The sequence below is a fragment of the Acinonyx jubatus genome, chromosome E1 (assembly GCF_027475565.1).
Source record: "Acinonyx jubatus isolate Ajub_Pintada_27869175 chromosome E1, VMU_Ajub_asm_v1.0, whole genome shotgun sequence".
Classification (NCBI taxonomy): Eukaryota; Metazoa; Chordata; class Mammalia; order Carnivora; family Felidae; genus Acinonyx; species Acinonyx jubatus.
Genome location: NC_069397.1, coordinates 55322816 through 55344479, shown reverse-complemented (window position 1 = coordinate 55344479; position 21664 = coordinate 55322816). Strand labels below are relative to the sequence as shown.

Sequence of the window (21664 nt, the reverse complement as noted above, 5' to 3'; positions counted from 1 at the left end):
AGAGAGACAGAGAGAGTACAAACGGAGGGGGACGGACAGAGAAAAAGAGAGACAGGAAAGATCCCAAGCAGGCTCCGAGCGACCGGCGCAGAGCCCGACGTGGGGGCGGCTCGAACTCACCAACTGTGAGATCGCGACCCGAGCCAAAATCAAGAGTTGGTCGCCCGACCGACTGAGCCACCCAGGTGCCCCTGCACTTCTTGGAGATCAATATTACATCTGCCCGGTTTGCTTACGAGTGGAATAAAACCTTTAACACATGTTCGCGTTTCATATCCGCGGGAGCGTCGCAATCTTACCTTTTACCGAGAATGATCATTTACCAACTTTATCTGCACGGAAGATCTCGTGCATCCTGTCAGCTGACGTATAAACTCTAAAGTCAGAGGCTTTTAAAAGGAGAGGGAAGTTTGTCCACCTTACCTAATGCGAAACCGTGGTGATGGCCGGAAACCCATTAGGAAAGTCTGTTTCCACTAGAACGCGTGTTTCTCTGGATCTCACTCTGTGCCCGGCGGCGACGTTGTCTGGAACCCGAGAACCAAGAAGCCAGAAGTCTGGATGGTCTGCCACCCCACCCCCCCACCCCCTCAGCGGGCTTCGAGGGCTCCCAGTTCCACCCACCGCTGAGGGGGGGAGCAGCACAGACCGTTGTTCGGTGGCTCAGCTCGCGCCCAAGAGCCCACTTAGATCTCTCCGCGCTGTGGAAGGCAGAGAGAAAACACTGGCAGCCAGAACCTTCTCCAAGAGCAGGGGGCGACATGTAAGAGATGCTTCGTCGCAATCAGACCAGTGCCAAGGGTAAGCCAGCGCCTTCCCCACGCGCGGTCCGTTTGCCTAGCATGGCGAACAGGCACCAGGGTGTCGGGCGATTGCTCGTGCCAAGTTCACGGGCGAACTCTGGTCAATTAAGGGTCGGTTAAGGCGGAGAGTTAGAACTTAACCCGGGTCTATGCAGACAGTGTTTGTAGGATCAGTGTATAGGGTCGTTTGCAGGTGAGGTGTGTTCAGAGAGAGAGAGAGAGAGAGAGACTGAGTCAGCACTGAGAGGCACTTGCCTCCTCGTTCCCAGCCCCTCCCCTGGAACAGTGCCATGCGTCCCAGCGTATGGCAAGGGGCAGAGGAAGCCCATGCTGTATCTCTATTCCTGGCAGCCACTCAGAAGCTTGTTCTCACTCTTTCCATCCTGCCTGGGGAAGGTGGTTTAAACATTTATTGGTGCGTGCCCTGGGTGAAGGCCAAGGACGTTGGGTACAGGATGGGAGGCTGTCCGATGCCTCCGAATGCACCCGGCCGTGTGTGAGCCATGAACCCGGGTCCCGCGACCTTCAGAGCTGAGGATCGCGAGCCATTTCGGCTGCTGGATAACCCCTGTGTGGTTCAACATCCTGTAAGCAAGAGTTTGAAAAGTACTAACCCACCGGACTTGACCGAGGGCCGCGTCTCTGAATTTTCTAAGTCTTCTACACCGGGTCTTGGTATCACTTCTCTGAGCTACACATTTCCCCCAGGCCTCACGCCTTTTGTTCTTCCTATCAAAACAGAGTTGATGATTTCTCAGAGGCGTCGTTACTCCGCAGATAAGGATGCCATCTGTAGGTCAGTCGGATGGGTCCCCGAGAGCTGAGGGCTCCCTCCGCGAGCTGGGGCAAGGCGATGTCCCCAACCGCAAAAGGGGGCTGATAACAACGCCTAGCTGCTCGGGTGTCTGTGAGGGCGGTCCCACATGCGCACCGTTCAGAGTGCCTGGCTCAGAGCTCTCGCCTGCACCCACGCCACTCGTTGCTGTCATGGCCATGACTCCGGATGAGAAGCCGGGGAGGTTGAGCCGACTGACGGTAAATCAGCGGTTCTTGACTTGGCCGCGTGTCGGGATCACCTGGGGGAACTCAAAAAAATATCCCTGCCTGGGGGAAGAGCCACCCCTGGGGGTTCCGGCTTCGTTGGTGGGGGTTGCAGTCTGGGCAGTGGATGTAGCAAAGCTCCCAAGTGATTCTAATGCGCACCCAGGACTGAGAGCTATGACCCTGAACAGTTTGCAAATGAGATGTTCTCGCAGCTCTGGTCTACGGCTACAGAACGTTCTTTTAGGAGAGACGGCTAGAAGGTCTTAAAGCCAACCAGATTCCCTGTACCTTCCTTATAAAGGTCATGTTGAACTTGGGGGCCGTTCAAGGCTCTCCCAGCGTCTGCACTTGTCCAGGGTCCCCAAGGGTTTGGAACCTGATAAAAGCGAGGTTCCCTGTGACGTGTGCATGTTTCTCATAAAGTTCTACATGCAGAAATTGGCTTCAGTGACAAAGAAAAAGAAAGCAAACTTGTTTGAACAAAAGGAGTTTCTCTTCCTTCGAGCCACGCCAGCTTATAAGCCTCCACAAAGCAGGGAAGGCAGCTCCTCCTTTCGCTCGCAGACACTGATAGACTCCGTGCCTACCAGAGTGGTTCACCGTCAAGACAAACGGCGTGCACTCCCTGGCCAGGAGCCCTAAGCCCTTAAACTACCTGCGGTCCACATCAAAGCTCCAGGATATGCAGAACTTTCTCGCAGCACCCGGGCCACCACCATGAGGACCTGCCTGCGGAGACCCAGTCGTCTGGACCAAGCTGTCCAATGGCTCTTGCTTTTGGCCGTGTTGATCTCCTTATTCTTTGTCCTGCCCTCCTTCGTTAAGGAACCCGATACGAAACCTTTCAGGTAAGGTTCTGGCCCCTTTCCCAATGCCTCAGAATTTATTAGAGGAAACTTGAAAGCCTCTCGTCCAGGGAAGCCTGGGGAACCTGCTGCACCCACACGGGGGTAGGCGGGGGTCAGGGATGTTGTCAAGAAACACTGGCAAGAAAGATCCCAGGGGGCCTCTGGGGGACAAGCAGGTGTCAGGGGTGAGAAAACCAAGGGGTCCGGATGCCTTGGGGCTGGTAGAGGGGAAACGTGGGCAGGAGTCTGAGAACGAGGAGTCTGGGTCTCTGGAAGGTATAGACAGAAAATGCCTTCCCCCTCTGGGACCGTGGATGATAATAGCAGCTTTGGGGTGAGTTCTTACATGCCATTCGCTGTGTCCTAAAGCACAAGATTTACCCTGTGGATTCCATGCACTTCAAATTTTATTTTTTTTAACGTTTTTTAATTTATTTTTGGGACAGAGAGAGACAGAGCTTGAACGGGGGAGGGTCAGAGAGAGGGAGACACAGATTGCGAAACAGGCTCCAGGCTCTGAGCCATCAGCCCAGAGCCCGACGCGGGCCTCGAACTCACGGACCGCGAGATCATGACCTGAGCCGAAGTCGACCGCTTAACCGACTGAGCCACCTAGGTGCCCCGATTCCATGCACTTCAAAATCACACTCTCCCCATGGAGTTTGTCAGAAAATGACCTCTCCCCCCAAAAAAACGAAAAGAAAAGAAAAAAGAAAAGGAAAGAAAAGAACCTCTCCCTTCGCTTAATTCTGTCCCCCAAGTTCATCCTTACATACAAATCTAGTCCCATCAGATGCCATCACATCAACTCTGAAAAAGCTACCGTAACAGGTGTGAACGTTGACTCCCTCCTCGGTCACCACACTAGATCACTAATGCTTTTGAAGTTTCTAGAAACTGAGAAGTGAAAATATGTTTCTCTTTTGACTTTGCACTTCTCAGGCCACCGTGAATTTGAGGATCCTCTGACGTGTGCTGACCATTTGCATTTTTTCTAAGTCAGCCAGCTGTCACCGCCACTTGTCTTTTTCTAGGGAATGGCTGGGTCATATCTCTTGCTTCCCCACCCCCCAAAAAAGAAAGCGAAATTACTTCTCTTTTATTTAACGATAGGAGATAGGAATTTTTTGTGTATTAGGGATATTAACCCTTTTCTATCGTAGATGTAACAATACTTGAAATGTTTTCTTCAGGCTGATGTTTGTTTTTATTGCCTTGTTTATGCTATCTCACGTGACACAACTCCTTCTTATGTAGGTGAAATCTATTTATCATTTCCTTTATGGCCACTGGACTTTGTGCAATTTGGGGGAAAGTCTGTCCCACCCCAAAATTTTATAAATTGCCATATATATATAGTGATGTATACATATATATACATTAGTGAATATATATACATTAGTGAACACACAGTGTAGATTTAGGCTCAGGAGTAGAACCCAGTGGTTCATCGCTTACAAGTGCTCATCCCAGCAAGTGCCCTCCTTAATGCCCATCGCCCATTTAGCCCATCCCCCCACCCACCTCCCCTCCAGCAACCCTCAGTTTGTTCTCTGTATTTAAGAGTCTCTTATGGTTTGCCTCCCTCCGTTTTTATCTTATTGTTCCTCTCCTTCCCGTTGCCTTCTATATTGTCTACTAATATTTTTGTACTTTTTTTCTTGAAGCTTAAATCGTTAACCTACCCGAAGCCTATTTTTGTGCACAGTGTGAATCTGGGTTTGCATAGGCTGAACTCTTTTGACCACAAGTGACAAAAACCCAACGCAATCTGGCTTAAACAAGAAGACCGGGGAGGGAGGGGCGCCTGGGTGGCTCAGTTGGTTCAACATCCGACTTTGGCTCAGTCCATGATCTCACAGTTCGTTGGTTCGAGCCCCACGTCTGGCTCTGTGCTGACAGTCCAGGGCCTGGAGCCTGCTTTGGATTCTGTGTCTCCCTCTCTCTCTGCCCCTCCCCTGGCTTGTGCTCTGTCTCTCTCTCTCTCTCTCTCTCTCTCATAAATAAGTAAACATTAAAGAAAGTTTGTACAAAATAAAAGAAGCCCAGGGAAGGAGACAAGGTCAGAGGATTACAGTGTCCCTGGAGAGACACGTTGGGGTAGGAGTGGGCTGCAGGAGTCACTCATAGTGACCCGGATGCCTGGTCTCCTTCCCCAGACGATGTCACATGTCCTGGAGTTAGGGGGAGATATAAGCAGACTGGTGCCTGTTTCTGGTCTAGAGATTTCTGAAGGCGGAAGGTGGTGGGAATTGTCCGTGGTGTAATGTACATGGGAAGAAGGCTCTGGCCTGGGCCTTCAGAGCCCAGGAGGCTGTGGACGGCAGGTCAGCACTCCTGTGGTGCCAGGAGGGATCACGGCCCCAGAACGCCCCAGTTACCCGCTGGGGCCAAGTAAAGGGACATCCACTCCAGAGAAGCGTTTGGGGACCCCGAATACTGTTGGGGGCATTCATGAGGGGATCCTCAATGCAAAGGAGAGCGCTGCCCCAGGGAAGCCACACTTACTGACCCTACCGAGAGCACCACGTCAGCAGACAGAAGCCACTGGAACCTCAGTGCGAGCGGGGACACCAAGTGCTCCCCACTCTTCCCAGACTTCAGTAATAATACAGGAGAGCTAGGCCTTCAGAAGGAAGGGAAGGTCTACTCTGTGCCTGACCAGGGATTCTAGCTGCCCCCACCTCCCCCACCCCTCCAGCCTCACCCCTGACAAGCCTGGGTCTCTTGGGGGCGGGGGGGGGGGGGGGGGGAGGCGGGACACCTGGAATTCTAAATGGATGAGACTGAATTTGGGGTTTAGGTGTTTTGCTTTGTTTTTTAAAATCTTTTCTGTAATTGTTTTGTTTTGTTTTGTGTGTGGACGGAGTTTGAATCATCAAAGGTGATTGTGAAGTGAGTAAATCTGCCCTAGGCATCAGAGATAGGGAAAGGGCCACACACTGGGACTTCTCAGTGAAAGTCTCTCCTTACTACACTGCCAATCAACCGCAGAGCAGAGACTGAGCGCCTTGAGCCAGAGGTCCCTGGAGGAAAGGTTGTGTGTCTGTTGAAAGCTTCGTTGAGAAGAAGGACCTCGGAGGCAGGGAGGGCTTGGAAAAGGCTTGTGGGGAGGATAGCATAAACAAGGAGGCCGACCTGCAGAAGTGTCCTCTTGGCTGAGCCTCGGGCGAATCCGAATCTGCCTTGCAGAAATGAGGGGCTTGCTCTGGGGAGCCCAGGGAGGGCATTTCAGGAGGGTGGGGCCGAGGGTTGATGCAAGAGGCTTTCAGGCGGGGAGGCGACCTCACCAAAGCAGGATTGTGCAACGATTGGTCTGCCAGGAGGGAACAGGATAGATCTGAAGGGAGGTGTGAGTCACCACTTTGGCCTGACCCAGGGCAGGAACCAAGGGAGGGACTTCGACAGCGGATTATCCTGAGGTGAAGGGAAGGACCCGGATTATCCTGAGGTGAAGGGAAGGACCGGGGCTGACAAATGCCCTCCCTGGCAGATTTAGGCAGTGAAACATAAGGTGCAGAAGATCTGGGTGGGGTGGGGTAGGAAGAAGCGGAAAATCAGGAGACACTTTGAAGAAGAGCGGGGGGAGGGGAGGCACGTGTGCGGTTAGAGATGGGGTCGGGGTGGGGGTGGGGGTGGCCCACCTCGCCCCACAGTGCTGCCTGGGCAAAGGGTGACAGTAAAATCAGACATAAAAGGGAGTCGTAGAATGCCAACCCAAGTATAGGATCAGCGGTTTCTGAAGGTCCCTGTTCCCAAGTCTGCATGTTAATGACACCTCAATATCATCTCAGAGCTCGAGATTTCCCCAGACCCGCACCTATGCTCAGGAGCTTTCTGGGGGTTATTTCCCTTTTTTTTTCCTGGGGGTGATTTCCAATCTTCGCAATCGTCGCCCAAGATCAGCGTTTTTATTCTTTTACACAAATGAGGGAGATGAGGCTCCAAAAGGCTAAGCCTAATCCCACCCAGCCAGGAAGGAGCAAGACAGAGACGTGAACACGGGATTTGGGCTCCACTACCCGGAACATGTTCACTCTCAGGAGACTCAAAGTCCGATGGAGGGGAGAGCCACACAAGAAGCAAGAGAGGGAGGGTGACATTATTAATAGTGGTAAATACCCCCCCCCCCCCGATTTAAGTCCAAGGTGACGAGCGCTATGGGAAGAAACTGAGAAGAGTAATTACATCCAGGGGGCAGGGTCAGGACAACATCCTGGTGGCATTTGCAGAGCGCTGGCGGGCTGGGAGACATGGCAGCAGGGGGGACACCGCGCACTAAGGAGGCAGCAGAAGGAATGGTGCAGAAGCAGGGCCACCGGTGGGGGGGCGGGGCGTGTTCCTCCAGGGACTGATGACTAATGTGAGCAAGGCTGATAGGGGCTCCGTATGCCAGGCACTGGTCTCCAGAACCCATGATTACTGACCACATATCAAGGCTTTTGGGTAGATATTATTATCAGCAACACCCCTCTTTTACAGATTAGAGCGGTTAGGCAACTTTCCCAACCAAGGTCACCCTTGTCACTTAAGTTCAGACACAGGCCAGCTGGCTCCGGAGTCTGTGCTCCAAGCCACGACCCAGGCTGGTGTCACAAGCCCCACCCCCGTCCCTCAGCAGTGTTTTTTCATTTTTTGTTTCTAAAGTTAATTCATTTATTTTGGGGGGGGGGAGCACAAGCAGGGGAGGGGCAGAGAGGGGGGGAGAGAGAATGCGCAGCAGGATCCCGGCTCTCAGCGAAGAAGCCTGACGCGGGGTTCGATCCCACCAATAGTGCGCTCATGACCTGAATGGAAGTCAACAGCCTGACGCTTAACCGACTGAGCCACCCAGGCGCCCCTGCGAGGTGGTTTTTAAACGCTTGTTGATGAAAGAGTGAATGCGTGGCCCTTGAGGGACCAACAGTTAGATTCCACGGCTAGGAAAAGCTTTACAGGAACGGAGTAACTTGAATACATTTGTGCATTGTGCAGATTCCTCGGTTACTAGATTGCACCGCAGACGATGGGGGGAAGGTGGTCTCCGTGGGGGGCTAGGGTAGAGGCTGTTGCAATGGTTTAGGGCCCAAGAGCCCTGGGCGGACGGCGTTCGGAAGAAAGGCCTGAATAACTCAGATCGGCTGGATTTGGCAACAAACAGGATGGGGAGGCAGTGGAGAGGAAGGACTGGGACACAATGGTATGATTTCAAACCTGGGTTATTGGACTACTTCTCGTATCTTCTTCATTTGGTCCCAGTCTCCATTGTGCCCCTGGATAGGTAGATACCAGCTAAGACCATGTCTCTACCTGCTTGGCTTTCCTGGTCTGGAATGCATTTGTCTTCAACAATTCTGTGGATTCTCTTTTTTGTCTTATTTTGGTCTAAGACAAAGAACTTTCTTTTCTATAACTTCCTGGTTTCCGATCCTGGACCCCCATTCATGGAGCTACAGGGAAACTTCATGTCGGGACCGTCCTCCCTCCTCTGCCTGCCTCCCCAAGATGATGTCAAGGGCTCCCTGATGGCCACGCCGTGCCAGCACCCGGGTAGGGGTGGCTGATTCTTAGCCCTCGTGTGGCCGTGGAGACAACCGTAGTCCCTGCCTCTTGGCCTTTTCATGTCCACCTGGCTTAGGTGTGAGAATTTCCTGTTGTCGGAATTACGGTTCTGTCTTCCTGGGTTCAGGGGTCAGCCATTGTCTGTCAGGGGTCTTATTAGACCCTAGGAACACGACAAGTAGGGCACAGGAGCCCTCCGAACTTGGGACCCAGAGCCCCTCTCTCCTCTCCGTCCTCTTCACCCAGACTAAACTTTCTAGGGAGGGGGCGATGGTGGGAGGAAACAGACAAGTCCTTCTCCGAGACATTTGATCTATTTCACCAAATCTTCTCCTCCCTCTAAGGTCTTTCAGGGTGTCCTTTACTTTCTAGTTCTTACTGGGGCACCTGGGTGTCTCAGTTGGTTAGGCGTCTGACTTCAGCTCAGGTCATGATCCCGCAATTCGTGGGTTCGAGCCCGGCATCAGGGTCTGTGCTGACAGCTCAGAGCCTGGAGCCTGCTTCAGATTCTGTGTCTTCCTCTCTCCCTGCCCCTCCCCTGCTCATGCTCTCTCTCTCTCTCTCTCTCTCTCTCAATAATAAATAAACGTTAAAAAAAATTTTAAACATAACAAAACCAAAAGAGGCCAATACATTTTATCAATAATGTGCAAAATGAGAGCTAAACTTATTTGATTTGAGGTAGTTTAAATGAAATCTTAGTAAAATGTAAGTGCCTCATCGGTAGCCATTCAACATTAATGACATATTTCCCTAAGTATCATAATAAAGGTAAGTTTGGAGTTCTTAAGAAAACAGAGTCCCATTTAATGGATGAGGAAACAGGGGCTCTAAGGGTGCTGCACCTTGCCCAAGATCCCACAGCTGGTCACTTGGTGGCCGGGCTGGAACTCAAGCAGGTAGGTGACTTTCCACCGCAGTGAGCTCTGCTGTCCTCTTGCCCAGTGCCGGGAAGTTCGTTTTCTGTGATTATCCCCAAGAGAGGTAAGCTAGGTACCAGATACAGGGGATAAACATAGACTCTGCTTTAAACAGTCTTGGTTCACAAGGATCGTTTCGCAGCCACCGGGCCACAGGGTCTCATCTCGTATCTGTGATTCTTGACCCAGACCTACCTGCCATTCTTGCTCACAACAATGACCTCGGTCACACCCACCACCCTCCCCGTTCAAGGTCTTCCCTACCCTCCTTAACTAATCTCAAGACTCACGCCTCTGGGTCTGGGGAGAGCTGTAGGCTTGTGTCTGTATTTGTGGATCCCAGGGAGGGAAATCGTCCAACATTTAAACCAGCCTCCCACCCATCCTGGGCCACAGTGAGTTCAGTGAGGTGAATGGGATCCCAGAGAAGGCTCAGGGCTCCCCTGCTGGGGGAGAGCTTTGGAAATTGGATCCCCCTACTGAAGCGTTGGGAGCAGTGGCTTAGAGGTGTTTCCTCTTCTTCTCCCTCGTTCTGTTGTTCCCCATTAGGATTTAATTGGCCGGAAACTACACAAATGAGAGAATTGGCTTTGATTTGAAAAGAGAACACTTGGAATAACAATAGAATACGGATTTCTGGGTGTTTTCTTTCGAGCCTATAAAGAGAATTAAGGCAAAGTAGAGATTTTAGCGACTGAAGCAACTTGTGGACGCGTCTAAACATTCAAAGTGAAGTTCTAAAATGTAAATCATGCAAGAAAGTGTCAGGATTTCCTGGGGGAAATAAACTTCAAAGTTTGGGGGAGGGGGAAGCAGAATGATTAGTTTTCATCTCAGAGAAGACCAGAGCCCCTAAAGAGTTATGTCGGTCGGCACCAAGGGAGTTGGGGAGGCTCCAGGCTGGGTTATAAGTTGTTTTTTTTTTTTAATGTTTATTTTTGACACAGAGAGAGAGAGAGAGAGAGAGAGAGAGAGAGTCAGGGAGGGGCAGAGAGAAAGGGAGACCCAGAATCTGAGGCAGATTCCAGGCTCTGAGCTGTCAGCACAGAGCCCAACGCGGGACTCGAACTCACGGACCTTGAGATCAAGACCTGACCTGAAGTCAGACACTTAACCTACGGAGCCACCCAGGCGCCCTACTGTTACTGAATTACTTTACATTTTTAAAGAATATTTATTTATTTTTGAAGGAAAGAAAGACAGGGTGTGAGCAGGGGAGGGGCAGAGAGAGAGGGAGACCCAGAATCTGAGCTGTCAGCACAGAGCCCGACGCAGGGGCTCCAACTCACAAACCGTGAGATCATTACCTGAGCCGATCCCCGACGCTCAACCGACTGAGCCACCCAGGCGCCCCAAATGTGCGACATTTTATATTTTTAACCACCCCCCCCCAATAGATTAGACTTGTTGTTGGATTTGCTTTTTGCTTGGATGCGATCCCTGAATGATTTGCCTGTCCCCCCCGAATGCTTAATACAAATCAGGTACTGGAGGGGAGAGCCGCCCATCACAGAGGGTCCTCAGCAGGGGGTGAGGAAAGACACTGTGGGGACCCTACAGTCGGTTCCCCCTTCCAAGGAGAGGCAGGCATCATGAAAACCCAGGTGGGGGAACCAGATGCGTGACCCTGAAGAGTCTCAAGATAAAACGAGTGAGCAAAGAAGCTGATGGTGGGGATTCCGGGGAAGGGAGTCCGGGTCGTGAGGACGTGATTAGAGGCCTGTGTGTGGCCAGCCACTTATCACAAGGCAGGCACACCTAGCCTGGAGCCTCTTCAGCGTCTGTTCCACTGAATGGCACAGCCCAGAATTATTTAGGGAAATCAAAGGGTTTTGGTTTGGGGGGGGGGGGGGAGGTTATTAAAGAATAACTGATATACGAAACTGTATATCGGTTTCAGGTGTACAACATAATGATTCGATATTCACAGACATTATGAAATGCTCACAATAAGGCTAGTTACCCCTTGTCACCATACCAAGTTGCTACGATATTATCGTATATTCCCGATGCTTGGACTTCACACCCCCGTGTCTTGTTTATTACTGGAAGATCTTTGTCTGGCTCATTTCACTTAGTGTGATACCCCCCCAGGTCCATCCACGTTGCTGCCAATGGCAAGATCTCATTCTTTTTAACGGCTGAGCAACTCCATTATGTACACATTGGCCGCGTCTTTATCCATTCATCTACCAATGGACACTTGGGTCGCTTCCGTATCTCCGCTGTTGCGAGTAATGTTGCCATGAACATAGGGGTGTGTGTGTCTTCTCAGACTAGCATTTTCTCTTCTTTTTTTTAAATTTTTTTTTAATGTTTATTTATTTTTGAGAGAGAGAGAGAGAGAGACAGAGCACAAGTGGGGAGGGGCAGAGAGAGGGAGACACAAAATCCCAGAATCCGAAGCAGGCTCCAGGCTCTGAGCTGTCTGCACAGAGCCCAATGCAGGGCTTGAACTCACGAACCCTGAGATCATGACCTGAGCCAAAGTCGGCCCCTTAAGCAACTGAGCCACCCAGGCGCCGCTCAGACTAGCATTTTCATTTGCTTCGGATGAATACCTAGATGTGCAATTGCTAGATCATCAAGGAGGTGTTTTGAGCTGTTTTCTTTTCCTGGATAAAAGAATATATATATTTTTTAATTTCTTAAAGTTTATTTTTGAGAGAGAGGAAGCAAGCATACACGAGTGAGGGAGGGGCAGAGAGAGAAAGAAAGGGAGAGAGAGAATCCCAAGCAGGCTCCGAGCTGTCAGCACAGAGCCCGATGCGGGGCTCGAACTCATGAGCCGCGAGACCATGACCTGAGCCAAAGTCGGATGCTTAACCGACTGAGCCACCCAGGCGCCCCCTATTTTCCTTAGGATTTTCTGAAAGATGTTCTCTCTTCTCTGGCTGACTTGATTGTAGAACACGGATGCAATACATGTAATACACAAAACATGGGTTGATTGACCCATGCTCTTGATGCTCTTGATAAGGATTCCAGTCACCAGCAGACTATTAGGAGTTGAGTCTGGGGGGAGTCAAAAGTTACACGCAGATTTTCGACTGTGTGTGGGCTGGCGCTCCCCCAACCCACACACCATTCAAGGATCCACTGTGCTATTCCACGCTTGCCAACCGTTGTTTCATGGCGCCAAGGACAAAGAAACCTTGAACCTCTTTGCTTCCAGGTCCCCCTGAGTGTTGCGTAGTTCAGAATTTGGAGGGAAGAAGATGTCAGACCATTATTCTTCTGTATCCGTCTCACGTATTGACTAGAGCTATGTGATCCCCGCTGATAAATTTATTTTTAGAGTGCAACATTTTACGTTTTTACCTCCCTGGTAGATCAGAATTGGATATGGAATTGCTTTTTGCTTGGATGTGATCCGTAAATGACTTGCCTGTCCCCCGGAACCCTTAACAGAAAACAGGGTCCCCTGCTTCACCACCCCCCTGCCCCTCCCCCCCGCCCCGGCCTTGCCCATGGTGTTTACATTCAGGATCACATAGGATCTGGACAAGACGAATGCAGGGCATTCGCCATATGGCCGGAAGGAATTTGAGCATTCAGTAAATACCAGGCAGGAACAGAAGGAAATGCCTACGTAAAACACCTACATTCCTAGCATAGTTGTGTTTAATTATAGGGAATTGAAATGAAACTTAATTACATAATTTTGTCAGTACCTGGGTCACTGCTGCAACTCCGTGTAAAACTTAAAAGAGTCATCAGTAATCTGCCAGCGTCGCAGGCAGACAGCCCTGCACGGGGCCCTGGGGCTCCCGCTTCTGGAAGGGGCTGCAGGAAGGAGTGCCTGGTGCCCCCTCTTTAGGGGCTGGCGTGACCGCGAGGCAGAGGGCCAGCTGTCTGGGCTGCACGCCCACCGCGTCTAGGGTGGAAAACCACCCTGCCACACCAGCTCCCCGATCACAGCCACGCGAAGGTGCTCGCAGTTTGGGCATGGGAAATGCGGGTGGAGGTGAATCCGAGGTTCAAGGCTGAGTGACGAGAGCTGTTTGCCATGAGAGTTAACACCTAGGCCTTCGCCTGTCCCCCGAGCCTGGGGCTTCAGCTCAGTTGTGACATTAAAGGGGAGAAGGGGTGCCTGGATGGCTCAGTCGGTTAAGCATCTGACCTCGGCTCAGGTCATGATCTCACGGCTGAGTTCGAGCCCTGTGTCGGGCTCTGTGCTGACAGCTCAGAGCCTGGACCCTGCTTGGGATTCTGTCTCCCTCTCACTCTCTGCCCCTCCCCCACTCGTGCTCTCTCTCTCTCTCTCTCTCTCTCTCTCTCTCTCTCTCAAAAATAAATAAACATTAAAAAAATAATAAAATTGGGGTGCCTGGGCGGCTCAGTCAGTTGAGCGTCCGACTTCAGCTCAGGTCATGATCTTGCGGTCTGTGAGTTCGAGCCCCGCGTCAGGCTCTGTGCTGACAGCTCGGAACCTGGACCCTGCTTGGGATTCTGTGTCTCCCTCTCTCTCTGCCCCTCCCCTGTTCATGCTCTGTCTCTCTCTGTCTCAAGAATAAATAAACATTAAAAAAAAATTTTTTTTAAGGGGAGGAGTGAATCCCTTAGAGGCCTCAAACCTTTCTATGAAACAAAGGTGGCCCAAATCCAGCAAGTGTATGTTTTGAACTATCTCAGCTTTTCCACTCCGCGTGGATGGTCCTCTTTCAGAATGGATACTTTAGGGGTGTCTGCCCAGCTCATGAGCCAATAACCCCCTCTTTCTCTTGAGACTGTCTTCCTCCTGTGCACAGGGTGGACCCCAGGAGGCCACTTGCCATGAGACCCGTGTCACTTACCATGTGGCCAGGGATGGAGAAGGGACCCAAGTGAGACAGAATGAGAGTCAAGAGTCCCTGGGGCAGGTGACTCGGGGCTGCCATCCTCCATGCGGGCTGAGGAGCAGAGAGGGAAACAGGATAGGTAGGAACAGGGACAGGCCTCCAAGAGAGATTCCAGGTTCCAGAACCTTCTAGAGCCCCAACCATGTCCTGGCCTTGGGCTCAAGATGTTTTCTCTCCTTATGATAAATCTCCCCACCCCTTCCCCCCCCCCTTTTATTTAGTTAAAAATGGAAAACAAAAAAAGAATAAAGGCTTCAAACCTTGAAGGCTATTATCTTTTCCAGGCTGTTCCGTGTCACAGCCCAGCTCTGCCTCGCGGCCTTTCTCTCCTTTCTGGGCTGGGATAGCTCTCGTTCGAGTCCCTTCTCTGAGCCATAAAACAAAGGCAGGGGCATTTGTTCACTGAGCCCAGGTAACAATATGTAAGTGTTCCCAGGAGGAAGGACCCCACTGCCAGCCTTTCCCTAACAGCCTCCAGAGAAGTTTGAATGTCAGAACAGAGAGTGCCCTTCTTGGAGCACTTGAACAAGCATTCTTCCCTTGGGCGCAGGAAGCAGGAAACACGGCCACAATGCAGAGGGAGGCCCCACACGAGGAAGGATTAACATGGGTAATCTCCTTATTGCTCGTACCACCTTGGGCCAGCCCTCTATTGGTCTAGGGATCAAAGTCTCCTCTGTCTTCCACCTGTAACAACAGTAACTGTGTTTTCTGTGGGTTCGAGGTCTGTGCCTTGTTCAAATTTGTATTCCTGGGACCCACAAAGCACATTGCACGGAGACAGTGAACAGCTGTTGAATGAGATGTTCTTCTGCGAGTACATATTTCAAATTCTCTCCCATGTTTGTTTAAATCCATTTTCTGGGGGGCTCAGAAAGCCTTGCAAGGGGGGCCTGGGTGGCTCGGTCGGTTGAGCATCCGACTTTGGCTCAGGTCATGATTTCGCGGTCCGTGGGTTCGAGCCCCATGTCGGGCTCTGTGCTGTCAGCTCGGAGCCCGGAGCCTGCTTTGGATTCTGCGTCTCCCTCTCTCTCTGCCCCTCCCCCGCTCACGCTCTGTCTCTCAAAAATAAATAAACGTTAAAAAAAAAATGTTTAAAAGAAAGCCTTTCGAAAGCACTGATGTGATATGGCACCACCCCGGGGGGGCTTTGCAGTAAGGGCTGCTTGTAGTGATTTCTGCCCCCTCGGAGCCTGCGATCTAGGGCAGAGCTGACACCTCGTTTAACGACTACAACCCAAAACACGCCCAATTCGATGCCACGTAGGGGTTTAGCATTCACGTTGTCACGGACACAGAGCTTGGGTCAGGCTACCTCCCGTGGCTCATCACGATCATCCATTTCCCCGGCACACCTCCGAGTTACAACTTGGCATTTTATCTGTGATGATCTGTGGTCCCCCATATATCCTGGGCTCCGTGGGGGCAGGACCGGACCTGGTTGAGCTCGTCACCCAGGCCCCAGTAACTAGCCCAGCGTTCATAGGAGACGCTCAAAAGTCGTGGCTGAATAAAAGAACAAACTATGGGCTGTGGAGTTGGGAGGCGGGCAGAAGTCAAAGCTGCAACCAGGGGATTGGGACCCCGGACTCAGGAGACCCTCCCCCCGCCCCAACTTGCACACGACAAATCAAGAATGAGTGAAGCCCCGCGGTCGGGGAGAGAAGGGCGGGTCTTATTGGCTGAGCAGGTGTTTTGTGCCAGATGCGAAACACAGGCTGTGAGTCAACGCCCACAGCTGACTTCTCTCAGAGGCAAAAGGCAGCAGCCCATTTTACAGATAAGAAAACCGAGGGCCGGTGGGGGGGGGTGAAGATTTCTCCCAGTCATGCTGGCAAACTCCCACTCGGGTCTGGCTGGCTGCACCTGTCATGCTCTCTCTTCTCTCTCTGTGGCCTCAGTGAGTCTGTGATACGGGACTTGGAAGAAGAATGAGAGCAGACACAAGGGAGCTGCCTGGGACAAGAGTGACCACGATGAGCCAGGGAGGCCCAGGACATCAGGGAAAAAGAGCAGGAGTTAAGGACACCTGGAAATCCATTAGGATGATGGCTAGGTCACCAGAGAGGATGATTCTTTCTCCCAAGGCTCCCAGGAATCGCCCCCCAAAACCTGTGAGCACAGAGACCCCCACCTCAAAGTCCAATTACAGAACCGCGCTGAGCGGAGGACCCGCGCTTTTCTCAGAACACCTGACGCTAATTTGCATAAATTAAGTGATACTTTTGACGGCCTCGCACAAAAGAAGAGAATGAAAAGAAAGTGAACGTAACCCTTGGAGTCAAAACCCTTGAGTGCCCCAAGCCAGACCAGGCACCCTGAATGTATCTTCTCCCACCGCTAGACCAAGCACCGTGCAGTGGAATTCAGCTTATGGGCCCCCACCCCCTTGCTTCGGCACCCTCCCCACCCCGCTCTCCCCCCTGAAATTCTTCAGTAGCTCCTCCCGGACAAGAAGACCAACGATGAAGTCCAAACTCCTTAGTCGGACCTACAATGCAGATAATAATCCGGTTCTGTCTACCCACTTGGGATCATCTCCTGCCCAGGCACAGACCCTTCCCTCGTGCCCACCAAGCTCACGTGCCCCCCGCCCGGGGTGAGACATGTTCTGTACCGAAATCGCACAAATGTGTCTTCACTAGGGTTCCCCTTGCAGGTGGCTGGGAAACACACCTCGCATCCGGGATGTCCGGCATCTAACGTGAGATGGGGGCTCTTGACGAGTGAACACTTGCTGAGTACCGAGATTTTTTCCCAACAATGCCAACAGGCAAGCTTGTTGTTAGGCAGGGGTTGAAGTAAATATTTCAGGCCAATCTTTCGATCAAGGATGGCAGCTATAGTCTTGACATGAATGTATATTTTCCTACTCCCTTATGAACGAGGTTACCTTTGTTACCTACCCTTCATTAAAAAAAAAAAAAAAAAAAAAAAGATGGGGCGCCTGGGTGGCTCAGTCGGTTGAGCGTCCGACTTCGGCTCAGGTCATGATCTCGCGGTTCGTGGGTTCGAGCCCCGCGTCGGGCTCTGTACTGACAGCTCAGAGCCTGGAGCCTGTTTCCAATTCTGTGTCTCCCTCTCTCTCTGACCTTCCCCCGTTCATGCTCTGTCTCTCTCTGTCTCAAAAATGAATAAATGTTAAAAAAATTTTTTTTTTAAAAAGTAAAATTTAAAAAAAGAAAAAGAGAAAAGGTCAACAGCATCCTACAGATATTAGTAACAGGGCGGAGTCCCAGTCATCCCAGAGCCAGCGCAGAGAGGGCGCTGTCCAAGGTCAGCCTTGTCAGCGGCACTCCTGACGCCAGTTCCCATAACAAACTCCAAGCCGCCACCGCCCGCTATTTAGAGGTCACGGGTAAGTTTCCAGACCCAACGCCAACAGCTTAATTTGGGGCATAGGTGGCGATACTCATGTCTCGCGGAAACCGGTCTGAAGTCTACCCGAGGCACAAAAAGAAATACCATTTATGCTTCAACCTGTTGATACGATCCTGGACCTTAATCAAAGGGCACATCCGTCCCTAGGCGTCAGCACATGGATGACGAGGAGAGATCTTCAGGGTCGCCACACAAGTCTGCACGGCAGGCTCCCCCACGGGAAGGAAGGACAGCGGCTCCTGCATCATCGTCCGTGCGAGGGAACAGCGTGCAGGTGCCCCCGGCCCAGGCCACAGCCCACCCTGACAAGGGGGACATCAGAGAAGAGACCGGTGGGGCCACCTCGACTGGGCCGGCCCCACCGAGGGGTCGAAAGAGGAAGGACACCGTGCTGGACACGCGGCCCCCGAGGTCATGGGATGGGGGAGTGGCCTCAGAGGCACTGTCACTGAGGAGTCAGGACGCGAGGACAACCAAAGGAAGGCAGGACCAGAATGGGGAGCCCACGGCCACCAGGATGGTGCCCTCGAAGCCTCGGGCCAAAGCGGCCACCACGGCAAGGACACCTGTGCCAGAAAGCCAGGCTGAGGCGCTGACCACCCCGGGAGCAGGGCCAATGAAAGGAGTGGCCTCGGCCGTGATGTCCCGCCGGGAGACACCCCGGGCCAAGCCACCCTCCACCCCTCGCCAGGCCCGCACCACACAGAGAAGCCGAAGTCTGCGGGCTGCCAACTTCAAGTCTGAGCCCCGGTGGGATTTCGAGGAACAATACAGCTTTGACGTGGGGGCCCTACAGACGGTGAGTCCTCCCCCTGGCTCCCTGCTCTGAAGGCCCCTGCAGACAGACAGGCCACCCCACCTCTCTGACCTCCCGGGCTCCGCCCCCAGGCCCTGCCTGGTCCCACCCCGTGCCCTCCCCATCCTTCTTTCCAAAAGTGGTGGAGGCTGGACGGGAAGGCAGGCCCAGATCCTGGCCCGGGCCTGCCCTGGAGCTCCCAGAAGGCCTGGGCAGGGTCACCGGGCAGGGTCACTGGGCAGGGTCAGAGAATCTACCCGCTCTGCAGCAGGACGGCCAAATCTGCATCCCGAATACCACGGAAGCCGCAGTGCCTTCCAACCTCTCAGGCCCACTTTCTGCCCCTGCCCCCAGCCCCGCCCCTGGCCGTGGCCTTCCGGGGCCTGTCCCTGCCTGACCCGCCTTCCTGCATGTAGACCTGCCCCGACTCAGTGAAGGTCAAGGCCTCCAAGTCACCCTGGCTGCGGACACTCTTTCTGGCCAACCTCACCCTCTTCCTGGACTCCAGCCACTTCAACCAGAGTGAGTGGGACCGTCTGGAGCACTTTGCACCACCGTTTGGGTTCATGGAGCTCAACTATTCGTGTGAGTCTTCTGGGGGGGGGGGGGGGCGCGGGGAGGGCCTGGGCCCACAGCACACGGCAGCTGCCCTCTGCCTCTGGCCTGCCTCTTCCCTGGAGGCCGCCAGCCCCGGGAGAAATGATGGGCTGCCTCCGGGCTCCTCCGGGGACTGAACGTGAACCTCCCGTTTCAGTGGTGCAGAAGGTCGTGACCCGCTTCCCTCCGGTGCCCCAGCAACAGCTGCTCCTGGCCGGTCTCCCCGCCGGGAGTTCCCAGTGCATCACGTGCGCCGTGGTGGGCAACGGGGGCATCTTGAACAACTCTCACGTGGGCCAGGAGATAGACAGCCATGATCACGTCTTCCGGTAAGCGGTCCGGCCCCAGGCTCCCTCCTACAGAGACGGGCTCTTCTGAGAGGTCTCATCGGGCGTTCTCTGCCTGTACCTGGAAGGTGGAATCCTGGGCTCTCCGGAGACTCCCCATATAGCTGCCGCGCCCCCCACCATTTCTGTGCATCCCCCCCCCACCTCTGTGCGTTCCCTCCTGCACTCACGGGTTCCGTCTTCCTCTTTCTGTGTAGACTGAGTGGAGCGGTCACTAAGGGCTACGAACAGGATGTGGGCACCCGGACGTCGTTTTACGGCTTCACTGCCTTCTCCCTGACCCAGTCGCTTATGGCCTTGGACGGTCAGGGTTTCCGGCACGTGCCTCTGGGGAAGGTGAGCAAGGAGGGACGGGCCCGGCCGCATGCAGAATCTGAACGAGGGCGCACGAGCCAAGAGAGGGAGCCGGGTGTCCTGGGTCTGGGGTCTGGTCGGTGCAGGGTCTGCTCGTACGAGGGGCAAGAACACGGACGATGGCCAGACAGAGCCGGGAAGAGCAAGGGGGCGGGCCAGAGTCAGAGCCAGGCCGCTCTTCATCCTGAAGGCGGGACTCGGACCACACACTGTCCTTGGTCCTCAGGACGTCCGCTACCTGCACTTCCTGGAAGGCACCCGAGACTATGAGTGGCTGGAGGCGATGTTTCTCAATCAGAGCCTGGTGAAGACTAGCCTTTCCTGGTTCAGGTACCCCTGGCCCCCCCTTCTTCCTCACCCCCTGGCCCCCCGCGGAGCTGTGTCTGGAGCGGCTCTGAAGGGGGCTGGGCGGGTGGGGACAGCCTCCGCTGTCACCTGGAGATGGGGTACCAGGTGCCCTGACTTGGCCCACACAGGAGGAGGCGAGAGAACGGAGCCCGAATGACCCCTTCCTGCCCACAGGCACAGGCCCCAGGTGGCTTTCCAGGGAGACCCGCCATGGGACAGATACCTGCTGCTGCACCCCGACTCGCTGCGGTACATGAAAAACAGGTGAGGGCAGCTGAGGCGTGTGGAGAGGCCCGGGCCCCTGTCAGCCCTGCAGCCTCCTGACAGCCCCGGGGCCGGGGCACTTCCCAGGTTCCTGAGGTCCAAGACCCTGGACACTGTGCACTGGAGAATCTACCGCCCCACGACCGGCGCCCTCCTCCTGCTCACAGCCCTTCAGCTCTGTGACCAGGTGAGATTCTGGAGCAAGAGCGGGGCCACCTGGGGAAACAGCTGCGGGCCGTTCCTGGACGTGCCCAGCACCGGACGACGGCCGGGAGGGCGGGGGAGTGTGGCCCCGTAAGTGTCCGTCCAGGGGCCTGCGTCCGGAGCCCTAGGGCTAGAGCCGGGATACGGTCCCCCTCCCCCGACACACAGAGACCACAAGAGCGAGCGACTTCAGGCTTCTCTCTCTTCCGACCTTCATGTAGGTGAGTGCCTATGGCTTCATCACCGTGGGCCACGAGCAATTCTCTGATCACTACTACGATAAGTCCTGGAAAAAAACAGTCTTTTACATCAACCACGACTTCCAGTTAGAGAGAACGCTCTGGAAGCGGCTGCACGATGAAGGTATAATCCGGCTGTACCAGCGTTCCGTAACTTCCAAACCAAAGATGTGACTGGAGCCTGGACAGCAGCGGTCTCCTCGGCCTTTCCGGGGCACGGGGCAGGGTGGGGGGTGTTGAGGCCTTCCGCCATTTTCCCAGGGCTCAGTTTGGGCTCCAAGCCCCTCCAGACACCCCCGGGGACCACTGAGGAGAGACTCCCAAGATGGCAAAGGACTGAGGTTTTGGAGACCTCGGAACATCGCTACGGGTTCCGTTCAAAGGGAGGAGGACTCCGGTCTGGAGACCAAGGAATTTGAACGAAATGGCGTGATGACTGGTCAATACCACAGATCCCTGCTGAAATGCACCCTTCACTGTCCAGAAGATGCTTGACACGAGGGGAAGAAGCCTGAACCTACGGACGCACGTCGAGATGGCCTTTTTTGGTGTTTTGCCTGAGTAGGCTTTACACCCAATGGGCGAGGAGCCCATTGAGGGGCTTGAACTCATGACCCTGAGATCAAGACATTCGCTGAGATCGGGGCGCCCGGGTGGCTCAGTCGGTTGAGCGTCCGACTTTGGCTCAGGTCATGATCTCACACTCTGTGAGTTCGAGCCCCACGTCGGGCTTTGTGCTGACAGCTCAGAGCCTGGAGCCTGCTTCGGATTCTGTGTCTCCCTCTGTGCACCTCCCCCGCTCATGCTCTGTCTCTCTCTCAAAAATACATAAAAATGAAGGAAAAAAAAAAAAAGAGGTTAGAGTGGGAGAGAGAGCCGAAGCATAAGAGACTCTTAAAAACTGAGAACAAAGTGAGGGTTGATGGGGGGTGGGAGGGAGGGGAGGGTAGGTGACGGGCATTGAAGAGGGCATCTTTTGGGATGAGCACTGGGTGTTGTATGGAAACTAATTTGACAATAAATTTCATATAATAAAAAAAATGAGATTAAAAAAATAAATAAATAAAAATGTTCCTAGATTTGGTTTTGAATTCCAAATCTTGTACTTAGCAGCTGTGAAATCTTGAAGGCGTTACT

General features: G+C 53.4%; 1 protein-coding gene across 7 annotated transcripts; it reads left to right on the top strand.

Annotated features, from left to right (window-relative positions):
• The first annotated feature begins 382 nt into the window (after window positions 1–382).
• Window positions 383–21451, top strand: ST6GALNAC1 (ST6 N-acetylgalactosaminide alpha-2,6-sialyltransferase 1). Of its 7 annotated transcripts, none has more exons than XM_053212129.1 (10): window positions 383–801; window positions 2283–2695; window positions 17526–18177; window positions 18591–18759; window positions 18929–19100; window positions 19316–19454; window positions 19699–19802; window positions 19995–20084; window positions 20172–20271; window positions 20510–21451. In XM_053212129.1, the coding sequence occupies exons 2-10, from the start codon at window positions 2565–2567 to the stop codon at window positions 20699–20701; spliced, it is 1749 nt and encodes a 582-aa protein (XP_053068104.1). In that variant the 5' UTR covers window positions 383–801; window positions 2283–2564; the 3' UTR covers window positions 20702–21451. The 7 variants fall into 7 exon arrangements, with proteins under 7 accessions (XP_053068104.1, XP_026908103.2, XP_053068106.1 ...); XM_027052302.2 differs by having other exon boundaries at window positions 2271–2695; XM_053212131.1 differs by lacking the exon at window positions 383–801 and adding an exon at window positions 1657–1838.
• The last annotated feature ends 213 nt before the right edge of the window (window positions 21452–21664 follow it).